The sequence below is a fragment of the Sceloporus undulatus genome, chromosome 8 (assembly GCF_019175285.1).
Source record: "Sceloporus undulatus isolate JIND9_A2432 ecotype Alabama chromosome 8, SceUnd_v1.1, whole genome shotgun sequence".
NCBI lineage: Eukaryota > Metazoa > Chordata > Lepidosauria > Squamata > Phrynosomatidae > Sceloporus > Sceloporus undulatus.
Window position 1 is genome coordinate 2,210,607 of NC_056529.1, and position 18,963 is coordinate 2,229,569.

General features: G+C 44.2%; 1 protein-coding gene across 1 annotated transcript in view; it reads right to left on the reverse strand.

The window, feature by feature from the left end:
* LOC121914371 (WT1 interacting protein) overlaps positions 1–18,963 on the reverse strand; it is a 29,221-nt gene that overhangs the window by 1,923 nt on the left and 8,335 nt on the right. The window contains exons 3-8 of the mRNA XM_042437762.1: positions 18,829–18,930; positions 5,898–5,965; positions 2,763–2,825; positions 1,050–1,180; positions 819–870; positions 632–700 (exon numbers count right to left, since the gene is read on the reverse strand). Of these exons, the coding sequence (XP_042293696.1) occupies positions 632–700; positions 819–870; positions 1,050–1,180; positions 2,763–2,825; positions 5,898–5,965; positions 18,829–18,930 (485 nt within the window). The remainder of the gene's footprint in view (positions 1–631; positions 701–818; positions 871–1,049; positions 1,181–2,762; positions 2,826–5,897; positions 5,966–18,828; positions 18,931–18,963) is intronic.

Here is an 18,963-nt window from a genome sequence, read left to right on the forward strand (position 1 = left end):
TCAAGTCTATGAAATCTCATGCTACCAACTTCTATCTTTCTACTCCAAGCATCTGAGATAGATAGTAGATTCAAGTCTATGAAAAGCTCATGCCACCAACTTCTATCTTTCTACTCCAAGCATCTGAGATAGATAGTAGATTCAAGTCTATGAAAGCTCATGCCACCAACTTCAAAGGTGCTGCAAGACCCCTTTGCATACTAACAATATAGTATAGGTAGCCCTCCTTATTCCATGGGTTTTTAATCAACCGATTCAAGCATCTACAGCTTGAAAATATATTCTTTTGAAAGGTATAAATTCTAAATGGCAAACCTTAATTTTCCATTTTATATAAGAGACATCGTTTTGCTCTGCCATTATATTTAATGGAGCTTGAGCATCCATGGATTTTGTTATCCATGGAGGGCCCTGGAACCAAACACCAGCAGATAAACAAAGACCAACTGTATTATAATATTCTTAGGGAATGTAATAAGAAAGCAATGAAAGGGGGGAAAGGCATCTCATGGAGACGTGGCTGGCTCTCCTTTGGGCTGGGAATGGATTTGATCTTACTCCGGTGTGAAAAAGGAACTAGAGAGACTTGGAGACAAGAAAAGCCATCACAACCACAAAGACGGAGATTTACCTCGCAATGGTAACACTCCACATGGTAATCCCGGTCCATCGATATGACACGGATCGTCTCCTCCGAACCCTGGTTTGGAGAAGGAGGGTAAAGGGAAGTGCGTGGTTTAGCAATGGTCTCTCTTGCGTAAAAAATATGTGAATGCCAAGGGAAGAATAGGGAGAAGAAGGCTCCTGGAGTCTCTTACCTGCGCAGGTAAAATTGGCTGGTTACAGGAAGCACACTTTGGGGCAAAAACCCTAAATTGGAAAGAAAGAAAGAAAAGCAGATCATGCTTTTGCTTGAAAAACACAAAAGCGGCAGACAGAGAGGAAGGATCGTCTAGCAGCATCTTAAGGCGCTGCAATATTGGGAAGCTTGGTTTTTGACTGGTACGCTCCAAACCAGAGCGCCATCATACAGGGTTGCGCATGCTCACGTGTGATAGTCTTTGACACAATAAATGTTGTTCTCCAGGTCGACGGTGAAGGGGACGCCGTCCAAACATTCGTTACACACGACGCAACGGAAGCAGCCGGGATGGTAGGACTTCCCCAGGGCCTGCAAAATCTGAAAGAGGCAGAAGCCAAAAGGTGACGACGGATCAAGCAAGGCTGCTTCCCTTGCAGGCAAAACCCCTGGCCTTGGAGAAAAGGCAGGGCAGAAATAAAGCAACACAATTCCACGCAGTATTTATTTTGGGGAGAAATCCTATTTATTTTGTCAATTAAAAGAGGAAATGTGGAGTTGTGTTTTGCATGCCAGGCTACGAATCTGATCTTCAAGGATTTAAACAAATTCAGAATGTAAACCAACAAAAACCATTTAAGTGGCATGTGCTGCCAAGACGCCTGGAGGCTGCCAGGTTGTAATAATAGCAGCCTCCAGATGGGGACAGGCCACAATCTCCATCATCCCCAGTCATTATGAAAGACGGGGATCGGACTTCAGCATAAAATCCTCCAGCATAAAATTAAGATTCAAATCATCTTAGTAGGCCTGTCAGAAGAGATAGGACTTTAATACTGTTTTAAATTCAGGCAGCATGTTTAGCTGTTGAATCTTTCCTGGCAGGTAACAGGATTGATGCAATCCTAAAACGTGAACCTAGCAAAACGTTCAACGTTTTTTCAGCGTTGTCTTTGCATCAATATTCTGCGTGTCTTTTCCAAAGCACAACCCTAGAGAAAGAACTACCACCTGCTGTAACTTCCTTTACTTGGGATGCGAGTTCTAATTGATCCTTCTCTTTGGAAAAGAAGGAGACTGCAGGACTCCAAACCTGCCACTGGGGGGCTCCCTTGTTCCTGAAAAATGCTGGGACTCCAGAAGCTGGACACTCAAGGCAAGCTTGGGAAAGTTACTTTTTTGGATGGTGGCTGGCTGGGGGATTCTGGGAATTGTCATCCAACAAAGCAACTTTCCCCAAGCTTGATTTGTAGGAAGTCCTAACCCAGGGGTTGTTGTTTTTTTAGCAATGGTTAAAATTAATTGCAATTAAAAAAACATGGGTGGCTTTTACTTGCGCCGTGTGCTGGGTGCTGGCTTAAGCTTTTAATGGTTTCTCCTGGTTTTAACTATGCTGTCTTTAACTTACATTTTAATGTTGGTCATATTTAAGTATTTTTTTCTTTTACCTTCTGAGATCAGTGTTTTCGTTCTGTCTTTTTAAATCATTAAATTAAATTAAACCCGCCTTGAATCCCAATCGTGGGAGGAAAAAAAAAATCAAGATAAAAATCATTGATATAATTAAAATCAAATAAAACAAATAAACTGATATAAGTTAAGATGCTACCTCTGATTTTGGAGACATATTTGGGGTAGCCGTGTTGGCCATATAGCAAAGGCCATCAGCCAACCAAAAGGCACAAAATACATGGCGCATTGCCATTTTATAGTACTTTTTTTCCTGGAGCCAGTGTAGTGCTTTGAGCTTTGGACACTGATTCTGGAGACCAGGGTTCGAATCCCAGCTCAATTTATTTTGCATGCTGGAATCGCTCCTTTACAGTTGGGACTAGAGCCCAGAGCGGATTCACTACTCCAAGAAGGCACCAGCCACCACAGCAGTAAAATACAGAGCATTTTGTTCTATCTTGGGGTATTGTTGGGAATTCAGAAAGGGAAGATATATGAAGGAAGGTCTTACCATCTCCATTATGAGGTGTCCACAAATGAAGCACTTGTCTGCCGTTTGCTGAAAACCTGAATACTGTCCAGGAACGAGAGAGAAATCAAATCAAATCAAATAAAGAGTGTCACTGTACTCATTTTCTTATATTGCTTTTGCTCAAAATCTTGTTACACACGACCCTAGAATAGTCTGAGACAAGGCTAAATAAATGTCCCACAAAACTACAGTTCCAAGAATCCCATAGCACTGAGCCACGGCTGTTAAAGTGGCATGAAACTGGATTATTTCTGCAGTGTGGACGCAGTCTCAGGGAGATCTCTTGTTAAACCTTTTGACAGAAATGTGATGGAGCCATCTTTAAATATTTGATATATCTCTTTGTTGGGAGGATTTTACACAGAGGTGGCTGAATGACCACGCAACCTCACTCCGTTTTCTATGGAGGGCCGATGGCTGGATGACCACGTCTCAAAGAGCCTTGAGCTGGACCGCCAGGGATTGGAGTAGATGACCTTTGGGCTCATTTCCAACTTGCAAATTCCCTTTTCTGAGTGGACTTTTGTGCCAGGAAGGCCTCCGAACGCCCCATCGACCTGCCTGGAATTCCAGCCGGCTAATGTTTAATCCCATATTTGCAATGCGACGGACTTTCCCTGTCCTCCTCCTACTTTGATATATAACTACAATGATGCCACTACCACCTGCCTGCCTTCCCTCCGACTTAACCAACATTAAAGGCCAGCATTTGGTTATCTGAACCAACTGGAGGCATGCCAGGAATGGGCTTTAAAAAACCAAAGGAAAGCTAATAGATAAGGCCTGGAATGCAGGACAAGGGCAGTAGAAAAAGTGGGACCCACGTCCAGCTGGATGGCCTTGGAAACATGGTGCGTTTGTGTGTGTGTGTGCGTTCCCCGCAGCCAGTGATTTGTGAAAAATGCAACTTGTGTCTATGCACCATGCACAGCAATGCCTGCAGGCAACCTCTCAACCCAGGAAAACACAGAAGAGGTGCAAATGGAAAAGCAATGGTTTCCAATAAGTTGCAGCAGATAGGTTGCAGCAATCTGTTGTTGTTGTGTGCCTTCAAGTCACTCCCGACTTACAGCAACCCTAAAGCTATTATCATGAGGGTTTTTTGGCAAGTTTCTTCCGAGGGGATTTGCCATTGCCATCCTCTGAGGCCGAGAGAGTATCACTCATACAAGGTCAACCAGTGGGTTTTAATGGCTGAGCCGTGATTCAAACCCTGGTCTCCAGAGTCCTAAGCCTCAAACCCCGCTGGCTCCCCCTCATTGGGAAAACGCAATCCTTGTTTGCAAGGCAAGACAAAGGCTCAAGGACTGGCCATCTGGCCAGCGGCCATTTTTTGGAGGCCAGGACCCCAGGGATTTTGGGGGGAAACAGGTGGGCAGCTCTAAATGGAAGGGCAGACGGCAAAGGCTTATCGGCAGGGCTAATTCGGCAGTCTGCTCACAACAGATTGAACAGAACCATCTGGCCGTCGGTCCTTTCTTGATAAAGAAGGCAAAGGAGCCTCTATTGATTAAGAGGGAACTCTTTTGGGGAGGAAAAAGGGGCTAAAGCCATTTATGTCTCCCCTCCATGCCATCCATGCCCCTCTTTTGTACAGGAAGGTAGGTAAAAACGACACAGAATTGCACCTCTTGGCCAGGTCGTCTCTGACTTATAGCAACCCTAAAGCGACCCTTTCATGGGTTTTTTTTTGGCAAGATTTGTTCAGAGGAGGTTTGCCATTGTCAGTGCCTGAGGCTGAGAGAGTGTGACTTGCCCAAATCACCCAGTGGGATTTGAACCCTGGTCTCCCAGTGCAATGCTCAAACCATTACACCACATCGGCCCTTGACAACCAACACGGAGGGAAGTGCGAAAAATCCCAAAGGTTTGCAAAAGAGCCCAAAACTACCCTTTTAATTCCAAGTCTGCATGGCAAGAGGTTGAGACTGCAAACCCAAAGGAGAGGCAGGATCACTTGGAAATGCCATATATACCAAGGTGGCCCAGGAGGTCAAGGAAGCTGGTCCTCACTGTTTGGGCTAAATCTGTGGAAAAGGCTTTCTAAATACCTCTTTGCCAACAACGTCAACCAGTTTTGACGTGGCTTTTCTGAACACACTCTCGAAAGGCATCTGGGTGGAAAGGAGCCAAGTTGCTCCTGATTAAAAATAGCAAACCCAACTTCCTTTGCGTCTAAATTATGCCGTCGTTTATGGACAAACTGGAAAGAGAAATGTCTGGTTTGGGATAATTTATTATGAGTGCAAGGAGGCAGACTTAAAAATAAATCTCTGTTGAAAGGCACCCTGCAATCTGGCGGACACAGGAACCAAACGGACAGATAACAATTTGCATGGAAGAAAACAAACCTTGCCTTGGACAACAAAATAACAGTCTCCAGAGCTTGGGGAAGTTTGGGGAAGTGTGACCTAGACTACAGGGTCCTTATGGCTGAGCAAGAGATTCGAACCCAAGTCCTGCTGTCCAACTGGACTATGTCAGCTCCTAGATGGCAATGTCCTCCAATGTTTTCACGGCAAGATTTCTTCAGCACACATTTACCCTTGGCTTCCTCTTTGGCAGAGAAGACTGTTATAAAGCTGCAAATCCTAGAATGCCAAGCTTTTGACCCTATTATCATCAAACCCAATGTATCTGGCATTTGTGGACATGGAGATAAATCCCACATCAGTGGAAACGTCAAGATGGAAGCCTTATGTGGGTCTTCCCAAGAACACACCTGGTGTCCATTTTTCATACAAATGCTGCTCAGAGAATAGCATAGTATTCATTGGCGGCTGCCACAATGCGGAATTAATGCAGTTCGATACCGCTTTAACCTCCGTGGCTCAATGCTGTGGAATCCTGGGATTTATAGTTTAGTGGGGCAGCAGAGCTCTCTGATGCTGAAGGCTAAACCTATGTCACAAAACTACAAAACAAAGGATTCCATAGCACTGAGCTATGGCAGTTAAAGTAGTGTTAAATTGCATTAATCCTGCAACGTAGACACAGCCCCAGTGGCCATTTTGTGGTCCAGACAAATGCATATTGCTATCATTTAACACACACATACACAAACACACACAAACCACCCCATTAAAGGAGAGAAAGCCCTAAAATCTTACTTACAAGGAAGTCTTCTTCGCAGTAGACCTTTCCATTGACGTTGTAGAAGGCTTTCCCCCTCAACCTTCTCCCTGTTAAAAATATGGAAATGTCAGGCCCTTCATGTTCCACTTATAGCAGCTTTTCAAAAGAAGGAAAATAGGGGATTTGATGACAAATTAAGGAACGATGCTTAAAGAGTAGCACTGGTGAAGACTCAAATTCCCATCAGCCCCAGCAAGGCAATGATGAAGCATTCTGGGAACTGAAGTCCGACAACATCTGGAACATCCCTCCTGATGCTCTTGGCCTGCAATTCCCAGAATGCCTGACCACTGGAGAGGGGGATGATGGGAGCTGGAGTCCAGCAACATCTGGAAGGCTGCATAATTTCATGCTTCAGTATAGAATATAATGCAGCTGCTGCCAACAAAGTCTTCCAATAAGAAGCAAGGGACTTGGCAAATAAATCCTGCAAATCATACTGATGCAATGGATCTACTGCAGTTGCAACAAACAATAGGATTTTAAAGAATTATTTTGCTTGAGGTGACAGAGAAGCCATTACATTCAGCCTTCTGTATACATGGATTCTTTACCTACAGATCCAAACACACATGGCTTGAAAATATTCCCCCAAAAATATAAATTGAAAAGCAAAAGTAAACCTTGATTTTGCAATTTTATATAAGGAATGCCATTTTACAAAGCCATTGTGTTTAATGGGACTTAAGCACCCCTGAGTTTTGGTACCCATGGAGGCTCCTAGAACCAAACCAAGGGCCCACTGCATTTCATCCCCGAGCGCCATCCCTACCCAAAGCGTTTCTGGCATTTGGGCTGCATCAAAGACCGTTGTTGTTGGTTTGTTTTGTTGGGAAGACTGGCCAACCCTCCCCTTTTGCTCATTTGGAAATGATTTCTCTGCCTGGGCTCAGCCATGCCTTGGAGCCCAGATGGCTTGCACTAACTTGTTGTGAAGCTACAACAAGGAGAGGAGACCGGCAACAAGCAAAAGCCAACCTGCAATTCAGGGGAAGGAGCAGATGACAGCTGAGGAGCTGGGACTAGAGGCAGAAAAAGAAGGGAACCCTAGCTCTTTATTTTATAGAGAACGCACTTGCAAGTCTCTGCAAATCAACCCGGAGGACTCTACCAAAAGTGCCTCTGTTCAGGTTGCAAACAAATGAATGGAGAGCTGTGAAAGCTGGACAGAAAGCTGACGGCGAAAAAGACCAGCCCATTCAAAATATGGCCTAAGGATAACCTTGGATGGCCCAAAAGACACATAAATGGGTCCGACAGCAAATCGAGCTTCACTTCTCCCTTAGGAGCGGAAAGGACTAAGTAGAGCACCTATTGCATTTTGGACATATCATGAGACGACAAAGATAGGACACTTTGAACAATGGGTAGTAAATGGGAAAGCTCTGAAAATATATCAAGGTAGTCATTGGGGATATCGCCATAAAACACCAGCCAAAAGTCTCCTGCACCCCAAAAGCCGCCCTTTGGCATCCTCCGATCACACATTTTAGCCCCAAAATGCCCATTTTAAGAAAAAGTGAGGGAGAGGGAGGAAGCGTTGCATAATGAGCTGGCCCTGGACCAGGGAAAGACTTGAGAAAAGGCATGATTTTTAAACAGATGTCAAAAGAAGGGGAAGAATTATGAGAATTATTAAAGACAGAAAGGGAGAAAGAGGTCAGCATGAGTGGATGTTTTCCCAGAGCTGAAAGGTCGAGGAGCTGGTGACACCAGCCAATTCTCTGGAGCACGGGCAAAACTTGTGCCGCCCTCCAGATAACGCTGGACCCCAACATTCCCATCCCCTTTTCAATTTCTGCAACATGCAAGGAAACAGGGTGACTGGACATCCTCTTTTTCCAGGACACATCCTACATTTCAGCCTTCTGTCCAAGAGGAATCCCAAAATGTCCTCCATTCTGAGCATGACTTAGAGGAACAATCAACTGGTGCAGCCATGACTTCCCCCAAAAAGATGGACGCATCTTAGCCCGGTGTCTGTGCATGAATTTGTATTTACATGAGTGCTTTGAGCTTTTATTTGGCAGTGTCCACCATTTTGCGATGCTTTGCCCTCCTTTGCAGTTAGAACATCTGGCCACCCTGCAAAGAAATCTGCAAGGAAAAGTGGTATATTTGGGAGGAGAATATTCCCCTTTGACTACAGACGGTGAAACCAAGCAAAGGTGAGGACGTCAAAAGGGAACATACAGAATCCCTAAAACAATTCCCGGAGTTGGGAATCCAAAATGAACCAAGCTCTGGATGGAAACCACCCCGGCTGATCTTTCTGCCTTGGAGGAATTCAGACAGCCTAGAATTAGAGGCAGTTATCTAACCAACAAGACCGGGCAAGTATTTTGTTTCTTTCCAAACATTTCTGACATGGAGCCGGAGAGACCTGCCCCGTTCGTCACGCCACCCTTGCAAGGCGCTTGCAATAAAAACCATCTTTAACCTATCATGACCCAGGCAAAGGGAGGGAAGAGGTTGCTGCCCACTCTCTTTTGTAATATTTATTCAACAATTATACCACAAATAGTTTAACAACATACATCAGACATTTACACATTATGCTGAACGTTTACATATATATTACCATTCGATCTACCATTTTAAAATGTTGTGTTTTATACATCCTTGCATTCCTTTCGAAATACGCCTTTCCTCATTTCATTCCCTTTTCATAGAGTTCTACTGGTACTAACTCTTCTTCATCTATTCCCATCTCTATCTATCTTCATCTCATTTTACTTCCTCTTCCTACCTCTTCCATCCCTCTCTACTCATTCATTCTTTATCCCCATAACCTTTTTTCTTCACTTCTTTCTCTCCTCCTTCTCCTTCTTTTACTCATCTGTCCATTCTATACTATTTGCTTCCTTACTAACCCCTCCATCTTATCTACCTTCCTATCTACATACTCCTGCCTTTTATCTACATACGTCTCATGGAATAAATGAACCCCAGACATACAAGGTTCAGATACATCTATTGTTGTTGTTATTGTGTTCCTTCAAGTTGTTTCTGACTTATCATGGGGTGTTCTTAGGAAGGTTTGTTCAGAGGAGGTTTGCCATTGCCTTCCCCTGAGAGAGTGTGACTTGTCCTGGGCCACTCAATGGCTTTCCATGGCTGAGCTGGGATTCAAATCCTGGTCTCCAGAGTCCGATGCTCAAACCACGATGCCATGCTGGCTCTTGAAATATACCTATTTAACCAATAAATATAAGCTTACTATAGCACACATTCTTACAATTTGAATACTGTATTATTACATCCAAAACAACCATGCAAATACCATGAAAACTCCACAACAGGTTCGCCTTTTGGTCGCCGTAAGTCAGGAACGACTTGAAGGCACACAACACAAATGTAAACTCATGCTCAGAACGGAAGACATTTTGAAATTCCTCCTGGGCAGAAAGATGAAATGTGGGACGTGTCCTGGAAAGGGAGGATGCCAGGTCACCCTGGAATGCCCCTCACCCTTTGTCAGTAGGCCTTTTATTCGTTTATTTCATTTGTATGCTGCCTTTCTCGCAAAAAAGGGATCTAAGGCAGCGCACAAGATAAAACGCCTTTAAAAACAAATTTTTAAAAATTCAAATAACTCAGTTAAAACAGTATAAAATTAAGATGAAAAACTTACTTATGGCTAAATACATTGATGAATACAGCTTCCAGTCTTATGAAAGTGACTAAAATTCGCTTATTCGGGGGGGGGGGGGGGAGAACCCAACCTATGCACCTTTGTCAACTGAGAAACATTTGAAATAAAGGTTTTGTCTGCTTGGCGGGAGCAGAAGCGGAAAGGATTTGGTGTCCTTCCACAAAACGCCTCCCTCACGTCCCAGTTCTTTAGCTGGAGGGCTTGTTCGTCTCTCTCTTTCCCTTCACCCCAAATTCCAGCTTTCCTTCCTGCTTCTGTGGTCTGGGGCTGGACGCATGCCCTGGCACTGAGATCTCGCTGGGCGAGTTTGGTTTCAAAGGAGCGCAGCACAGGACGATGGGGCTCTCCGCTTCACACCTGCCGCCCAGGTATGCCAGGAACAATGGCTCTTTTGCAAGGCAAGCGTGGCTCCAGGGCTCCTACCATTGTTGTGGTGGCTGTGGTTGTGTGCCATCAAGTCCTTTCCTACTCATGGAGTCCCTAAGGTGGTCCTATCACAAGGGGGTCTCTTCGCAAGCGTCTTCAGAGGGGCTTTAATTATTTCATTAGTTAAATTAGATATCAACTTGCTGTGGAAATGGGAAACCATGGAGAACAGCAAACCCTAGTGAAAGGAGCAACATTGGGTGGAAGCATACTATATGACGGTGCTGGAGGACCTAGAAAATGCCTAGGCAGAACACCTCTCTAGGTATCTCTAAGTGCTCAAGCTCAACTCTATGGTCAGTTTCTGGTTGGAAGCATACCATAGAATGGTGCTGGAGGACCTAGCAGTGCCGAGAAAGAAAACCTTTCTTGGAAACTCTAGGTCCTCAAATAACTCTATGGCCAATTTCTGGCAGCAGCAAACCACAGAATCATGCTGGAGAAGCCAGCATGGTATAATGGTTTGAATGCTGGACTAAGACTATGAAGACCAGGGTTCGATTCCCAGTTTGACCATAAAACCCACTGGGTAACTTTGTCTAAGTCACACTCTCTCAGTTTCAGAGGAAGGTGAAAGCAAACCTCCTCTGAACAAATCTTGCCAAGAAAGCCCCATGAACCTTAGGGTTGCCCCTTAGGGTTGCCGTAAGTCGGAAACAACTGGAAGGAACACAACAACAACAAAGTGGAACTGTGGGTACCATGATAGGGTTGCCTTGGGTTTGCCATAACTTGGAAACGAAGGCACACAACAACAACAACAACAAGAGGAATTTTCTAGGAGAGACTATTAACCCTTTTCAGTTCCCAAAAATGGTTGTCTGGAGAGCCTGGAAGGGTTAAGGGCCACAAAAACACCCTTGAGGGCCACATACAACCCCAAGGCCACATTCCTGCTGACCTGGTTCTGTTTGCTGGTAACAATAAGCCAGGATTCCTGGCTTATCATAAAAGAAAGACTTGTCAGGGCATGAAACCTCCTACACCTTCTTCCTCTCCCACAAGAAGATAAGGAATGGCAGTTGAATTTTGTTCTTAAAGGCAAAAACAAATTGTTTTTCCAATTTCTTATCCACTGTCGTAAAGTCATCAATAACTGAAGTTTTCTAAGACTATCTGCAGTGCAGGGCTTAGTGCAAAAAGGTACATTTTTGGAGACAGAAGATGGCATTTTCTGCAAAAAAGGAAGTTCCCTGCACATTGCATTTATTTTACGCGGGTTACTTTATTTTACTCAGAAGGCATTTTCTGCAAAGAAAATGCCATTTTTAGTGCAAAAGAAGAGGGTTTTGCACCTGAATTGTGAAGATACAAGACACTATTTCCCTCTCCCAAATATTTACAAATGTTCTCGCCGTCCATAGTCAGGAACACCAAAGTAGTTCATTCACGGCAAGCCAGGAATCCTGGCTTGCCTTTCCAAATGGAAACAGCCAACATTTGGCAAGGTCTCATAACTCTGTGGCATTACAGACCTGCCGCCTGGACAGTCCAGAAGTCCAGTTGGGGAGCCTTTATTGAGTCTGTAAAAGTCTGGGTGGGGTGCCTTTACTAAATCGAGTCGTTGGGAGTCCTTTGCAGGCTCCTCAAAATCTTTTTCGAGGGATTACAGAGCGAGAGGAGAAAAGTGCAAACCTTCCTTGCCCCCGAGCAAAAATGTTTGCAAACTTAGCAAAGCCATTGGTCACCATATGAACTTGGAAGCTGGCAAAGGGGCTGCCCTACAACCAACGTTTCAATACCCGTCCTCCGTCCCGCAACTGGCCCTCACTAATCCCCCTTTTTTTCCACCCCAAAAGTCTGAGGGCTTGGTCAATGAATGGGGAAGGACAATTCCAGAATAGCAGGAGAAAGAGAAAGAAGAGAGAGGAGCAGCGGGGGAAGAAGAACCGGTGCCAAAATTCCTCTCTCCAAGCAAGAGCCTTGCAAGCTTGGCAGGAGCTGGCTATTCAAGCCCCGGCTTGGAAAATCCAAATTGTTGTGGCTACTGTGGATTTGCACTCTTTCTCTTTGTATTACTTTCCCTTCCCAGAAAAATTTTCAAATCTCCAGGAGCGGGATCTGAAAATTCAGCATTCCTTGGGCAACTCGACTCCAGCGGAAGCATGTCCACCAGCTTTTGTCTCCTGCTGAGGTTTCTTGCTCATGCGAGTGAGGATATACACAAACACCCACATATACTCACATATACAACAGATACACACACTTCTCTTTTTTAATGGCTCCCTGACTGGCCAGCTAAAGCTGAAAAGCCCTTTTGTTATGGAGAGTGAGAATGTCTGGAGTATAAGTTATACAAACACAGGGCTCACATTTTCTGGCCTAAAACCCACCGCATTCCTGTCACTCAGTGCATCAAAAAGGCACCAAAATATTTGAGAAGGCTCCCTTGCCTGGCCTTAATAAAGATACGATGGGAGGTGAAGCTACTTTTAACAACCACAACCACAGCAACAACATGCAGCACAGTGGTCCCCAAGAGCAGTTGAGAGAATCTTAAGATGAGCCAGTATGATGCAGTGGTCTGAAAAATAGACTAGGAGATCAGGGTTCGAATCCCCTTTGCTGGGCCACGGAAAGTCTCTGGGTGACTTTGGGGAAGTCGCACTCTCTCAGCCTCAGAGGAAGGTAAAGGCAAACCCTCTCTGAACCTATCTTGCCAAGAAATCCCCACTGACGGGGTCATCACAATCCCTGTTGAAAATGCAATGGTGTTTTGATACCAGTTGAGCCTCCTTTATGCAAAATGCTTGGGACTAGAAGTGTTTTGGATGTTTTCCCCTAGGTTTTGGAATATTTGCATATATACATCATGGGATACCTTGGAGATGGGACCCAAATCTAAACACAACATTCACTGATGCTTCACATACACCTGAAGGCAATTTTGTGCAATATTTAAAAATAATTTTGTGCATAAAACCAAGTCTGTGTCCACCGAACCATCAGAAAGCAACGGGGGCCACCATCTCTGCCGCCCCTGAGGGCAATTTCAGAATTTCAGATAAGAGATATTCAACCTACATCATTAATATGTCAACTTATTTTTGTTTCAACTTCTTTATTATCGGGTTTTTAGCTTGATGTAAACCTTTTGCGAAGCTACCTTGGGTACCATGTCTGAAAAAAGGCAGCATATGAAGAAGTAAGGAAAGAAAGAAAGAAAGAAAGAAAGAGAAGGGAACAAAGGAGAAGGGAAGGGAATAAGGAAGGAGGGAGGGAGGGAGGGAGGGAAGGAAGGAAGGGGAAGAAAGAAAGAAAGAAAGAAAGAAAGAGAGGGAGAGAAGGAAGGAAGGAAGGAAGGAAGACAGACCTGTTTCTCTTTTTGCAAAACCTCAAAATGAAAAACATGGCCATTCTTCACAAAACATCTTTTCAACAGTCAAGGCATACGATGGCCAAAGCAGAAGAGAAAACAGAAATCTCCTCCTAGATATAGGTAAATACATATATTTGGGTGTGTTTTGTTGCTGGAACCATTAGGATGCAAATCTCAAAACGTCCAAGGCTTCTCTCGCAGCCAATAAACACAAAACGCAGTGGCCGCACATTGTCGCTGCAGAATAAAGGGCTTGCGGTTGGAATAGCAGTAGCGCTGCGTAAATAAGCGACATTCTTCCCAGCTGAGGTCACTGACTTGCTTGCTTCTGTTTCACCCCAGTCTGGGATTTGGCAATTTAAGGACGGGGAGAGAGGCAATGGCACTCCCCCACAACCCCAAAGGCACACACATGCGCACACACAACGAGGGACTTTATTTCACGTGCCATCTTGGTTGATCATTTATTTGTGGGATTTATCCATCGCCCCTCGGACACAGCCAGGACTTTCTTCCCCTCCTGAAGTGCAACGGATTAAAAATGTTTAATCAAAACATATAAAGAAAGGCATCATCAACATCTTAAAATAGGTTTTAACAGCCAAAGGTGTTAAGGCTCAAAGGCCTTGGGAAACTGGCGTTGAACCAAAGTTTGAATATCAAAGTTTTAGGAATTCTGAAGTTGTATCTTCATGGCGAAGGCTGCAGGAGGTCATTTGTCAGAGATGCTTTTAAGAAAGGATGTTTTGGAAGACTGTTTTGGAAATGACGGCAGTCGCAATGGTATTTGTTCAGTGGATGTTAGAAATATCATGCACCGGCTGGAAGTTTGTGGAAACAAAAGAAACAGGTCTGAATATAAGCAGAGAAGGATGTCATATTTTCATATTTCGCCGCATCTTATTCCTTCCAGGTCTACAGGCTGTTTCTGCACAATGACCAGCAGCGTTTTAAATTATATTCCTTGGTTTTGTTTTAAGTGATAAAGGGCTTAATATGCTTAAGCCCTAAAATGCTTCTTGAAAGCCATGCCTGATGAAGAAGCCTGTGGGCTCCAAAGGCTTGCAAAAGGTATTTGATGCCTTTTAATTGGCCTAGCATCACTGCATCGTGCATTGTTGAGTTTTTGTCGGAAATGACTTGAAGGCGCACCCAACAACAACAACAACAACCCATAATCACAATATCTCATGATCTATACAGAAGTATTCCAAAATTTGAAAAAGTCTGGAATCCAAAACATTTCTGGTCTCAAGCATTTTGGATAAGGGATGCTAAACCTGTACTGTTGTTATAAAGCCTTAGGGTTGTCATAAGTCAGAAACGACTTGAAGTCACACAACAACGACAGAAGATTTGAACCCTGCTCTCCAGAGTCCTAGTCCAACACTCAAACCATTACACCATGCTGCTAACACACACATACACACAAAAGAAAAAGGTTCATGTATCTCTGGCTTGAAAAAGGTTCATGTATCTCTGGCTCCATCTGCATTGCAGAAGTAATGCACTTTGAGGCTGCATTAACTGCCCATGGAATTCTGGGATTTGTAGTTGTGTGAAATAGTTATCATTCTCCATTAGAGAGGGCTCTGGTGCCGATCTTCAAATCCCACGGCCAAAAGTCGCCTTCCGTTCACGCCATTTTGCAAAGCCCAGGATGCAACGAAGGCAAAAATGCCCAAGGAGTTCATGCCAAAATACCAAGGGAGAAAGAGAGGTCTATGGGAATTCCTTCTTGCGGTCTCTTGGGGCCAATCCTTCCCAGCTAACTTTGGAGCATCTTAGGGAAACCTTCCCATCAGAAAGCAAGGGAAGAAGGAAGGAGGAGGGTTTGTTTGGATGGGCTTCAGGCCAAGGCGGTCTCTCTGATCGGCCATTCGGGAGGCATCTGGGTCCCCACATCCGCTTCGGTTCCCACAACTGCCGGAGATATATTTAAGTATCCAAGGAATGTTAAAAAAGCATGGAAAGTCAAGCTTGGGGGAGGGAAAAACCCTAGCTGTTTTGGGGGGGAAATATGTTTCTCTTCCTGTCCAGACCTCTGCAAATAGTTAACACAAAGTGGTCCAACATGGAGGTGAAAAGACCTTACAGGACACTGGCAAAGCCAATGCCAGGACCTTCCCAAAGACGTCTGCAACTAGTTTTGTCACCCGATGATACAACTCCTGCAAGAAGTCTCTCTTATTCGGAAATCCAAAACAATCCTAAATCTTCCAAAATCCAAAAAAGGTTTTCATGCATGATTGAGAGAGTGACCCCTTGGCTTTCTGTCGGATCTACCCCTTGTCCGTAAACGTTGTTTCATGCACAAAATTGTTTAAAACATTGTCTAAAATTATCTGCTGGCTATATGCACAAGAAGTATATATGGAGATAAACTAATTTTTGTGTTTAGCCTTGGGTCCATTCTCCAAGGTATCTCAATACGTACATAATATGCAAATACAGGTATTTCAAAATCCATAATAATAATAATAATAATAATAATAATCCAAAATCTAAAACATTTTTGGTCCCAAGCATTCTGGGTCAGGGAGACTCAACCTGTATCTGATGTTGGGTGGTTTTTCTTCAAAGTCCAAAAATAAGCAACGTTTCCGTTCATACACAAAGAGAAGCAGCAAATGTGAGAGAAGTGGTTTTTGCCTCTGCCTTCATTCCTCTTCTAGCCAAAAAACCAATAGGAAGTGATTGCAAGATTTGTCAAAACCTTCCGGCTGAGATCACAGATGAAGCATAGACATCTTTGGTGCCAGAGGCAAAGAATAAATCATAAACACAGCCAAACGCCTACACAACTCCACTAGGGCCTTTTCCTCAGCCAAACCCATCCAAACGGCCTCTCTTCCCAAATGGAGACGCCAAAGTTTCTGGGCAGGACTGGCGCATAAACAGTACTCCCAAACTTTCTGTCCTCAATAAGGGAAGGTACCAAGGCTTGGGACACAGAGACTTTCGCAGGGCGTGAAAAATTCATTTGCACCTGCTCCCAAAAAGAGGCTTTGCATTAAACCTTTTTGTACAGAAAACAGTGTCTTTTGCACAAAAATTCAGCAGCTGGGATCTTACTGGTTAGTCCTAAGAAGGACAGACCCATGGGAGCGGCAATGGAGCAGCAAGTCAATACAAAGACAAACTGATTCAATGGATCTAGTCTAGTCTAAACCAATTCCACGGATCTACTCTAGTTAATGGATCTACTCCAGTCGACCTGACTTTGCTTAGGATTCTGTTATCTGTGCAAAAATGTTGTCTTTTGTTGGGAAAACATGTTTTTTCTGACAAAAGCCAACATGGACGAAGGATTTCAAAAAGGTTTGTTCCCGTCAACAAAAAGCCTCAACAAAAGCCAGTATGTTTGCACCTGATGGGAAGAAACCCTTTTGAAATCCTTTATCCTCACACACCAGAGTGAACCAAGCGAAGCTTTCCACGTCTTTCTCCTTCGGCGTACCAACCTAAGGCCTTCTCTCAACGCGGTTTGGCCCCGATCGCTAAGTCTGCCCATGTTCTAGGAAGTTCCTTTTCCTAGGATTTAGGGAGATTACTTCTGTCACCGCAAAGGAACAAGGATGCATTGTGAGGTGGCGCTGGGTCCTTCATCAGAGGACCAAAACGGAGAGGAAAAGAAAACAGGGAGGCTGTGACCTTCCAAATAACACTTTTATTTTTGGATCAGGGCTTCCTTCTCGCTTAAGGAGGCATCTCCTAAGAAGCTCTTAATGCACTTATGCTGCATCCGCACTGCAGAGATAATCCAGTTTGAGTCCACTTTAACTGCCATGGCTCCATGCAATGGGACTCTGAGGATTTCTATGATGTGCAACAGACTCATTTGGATTGCTTGGTTGGTTGGTGTTTTGTGCCCTATTAGAACCTTTGAATGGATTAAACTTGCCCAAGGTTTTGGAGCTCTAGTGCCCCAAGAAACTACAGTCCCCAGAATTCCATAGTATGGAGCCATGGCAGTGCAGTTAAAGTAATATCAAATCAGATTATTTCTGTAGTGCAGATGCACCCTTTTTAAAGAAGTGTTTCATCTCACCAAGCAAAGTGTAGAGATGTTACTAAAGGGAGGAAGGACTGAATTTGTACCTCGAATTGTAGGTGTCCAGGAAGTATAGCTATGATAGCTTTATCCGACCAAATAAAAGAGAATCCATTTTCCAAATTTCTACCCTCCGTTTACGCCAAGTAGTCCTACCCAAAGGGATTAACTGTCTAAAACATCAACCGGCCAAGCAAGCAAAAGGAGGCTATTACACCTAAGTATTTCCAACATTTAAAATCTGCAGACAAGACAATTATTGGCAGTTCCACTGATATATATATATAGAGCTATGTTTGATCGCCCATTTTTGATTGCATATGTTCTGATGTACCACCCTTTGGTGACAATAAATAAATCATCATAATCATCATCATCATCATCTTCATAGAACTCTCTCAGCTCAGTTTCTCCAGACACTCATTTTGGGAAAGTTCACACTGAAACCTGGAGCGGATCACCCTTTCCATTCCCATCCAGGGTTACCAGCCACTACTGAGTTTTAATGCATAAATGTGGGGCAGATGTTCCCCCAGATGTCCTCCATTTAAAGCCCACCGCCCTCCGCAATATTCTTGGGCACCGGAGAAAGGTGAGATATAAGACGAAATAGAATAAATTCTCCTATTCCTCATGCTTCCAAACACTGGCATCCAAAAACCAGCACAAGGAATTCATTCATTCATTTCCTGCCTCTCTTTTTCTCCATTGTGGGTCCCAAGTCATGGATCAAAACAAAACAGACCCTTTAAAAAATCATGGTAGTCGTAAGAAAACCACAAACCGCTTGTTCAGAAGCCTATACACACACACACACGCACACACACACACACTCATTTCATTAAATCCAGAAGTGCCGTTATCTCTCCATTCTCTGCAAGGCATTGTGTTAAGAGAGATTTGGTTACAGGTTTCAACGATGATTGGGGTATCCGTTCCGGATTTCAGTCCAAATTTCCCAAAGCTATCCTGGCGCCAAACTTTAGCTTCTTCCGCAGAATCAGCACCATTAAAGCTCAGGCTGAAACCCAGACCAGACCCATAGGCTTACATTGCAAAGTACCAATTGACAAAACTTACAAAAACCCTGTGTCAGAGAGACCAGATGTCCTCACCGCAAAGGAGGACGAGGCACTGTAAAATGCAGGACATTCCAAAAAAATGTAGGCCGTGACCAAATAACAGCTAAAAACAGCCACACAAAGGTAAATGCGTGCTTCTTAGTCATGCTCAGAATGGAGAACATTTTGGAATTCCTCCTGGGCAAAAGGTTGAAATGCAGGACATGTCATAAGCAAGGAGGGTATCTGGTCACCCAAAATGGAGGACACCTTGCCCTGGCAGTGCCTAGGGTGGGAAGCGGCCCAAGCAATGGCATTTCCATAATTCTGGCAGGCGCATGGGAGCATGCTTTCGCAGGTAAGGCCTCCCGGGAGACGTAGAGTGTGCCACTTACCACAGGAGCTGCAGGTGAAGCAGTTGGTGTGGTAAAGGTTCCCCATGGCCTGGCAGGCTTGGCTGGCCCCATAGACTCCCTTTCCGCACTTGACGCAGATGCCTACAGAAAAGGGAAGGAAAGAAGGAATAAATA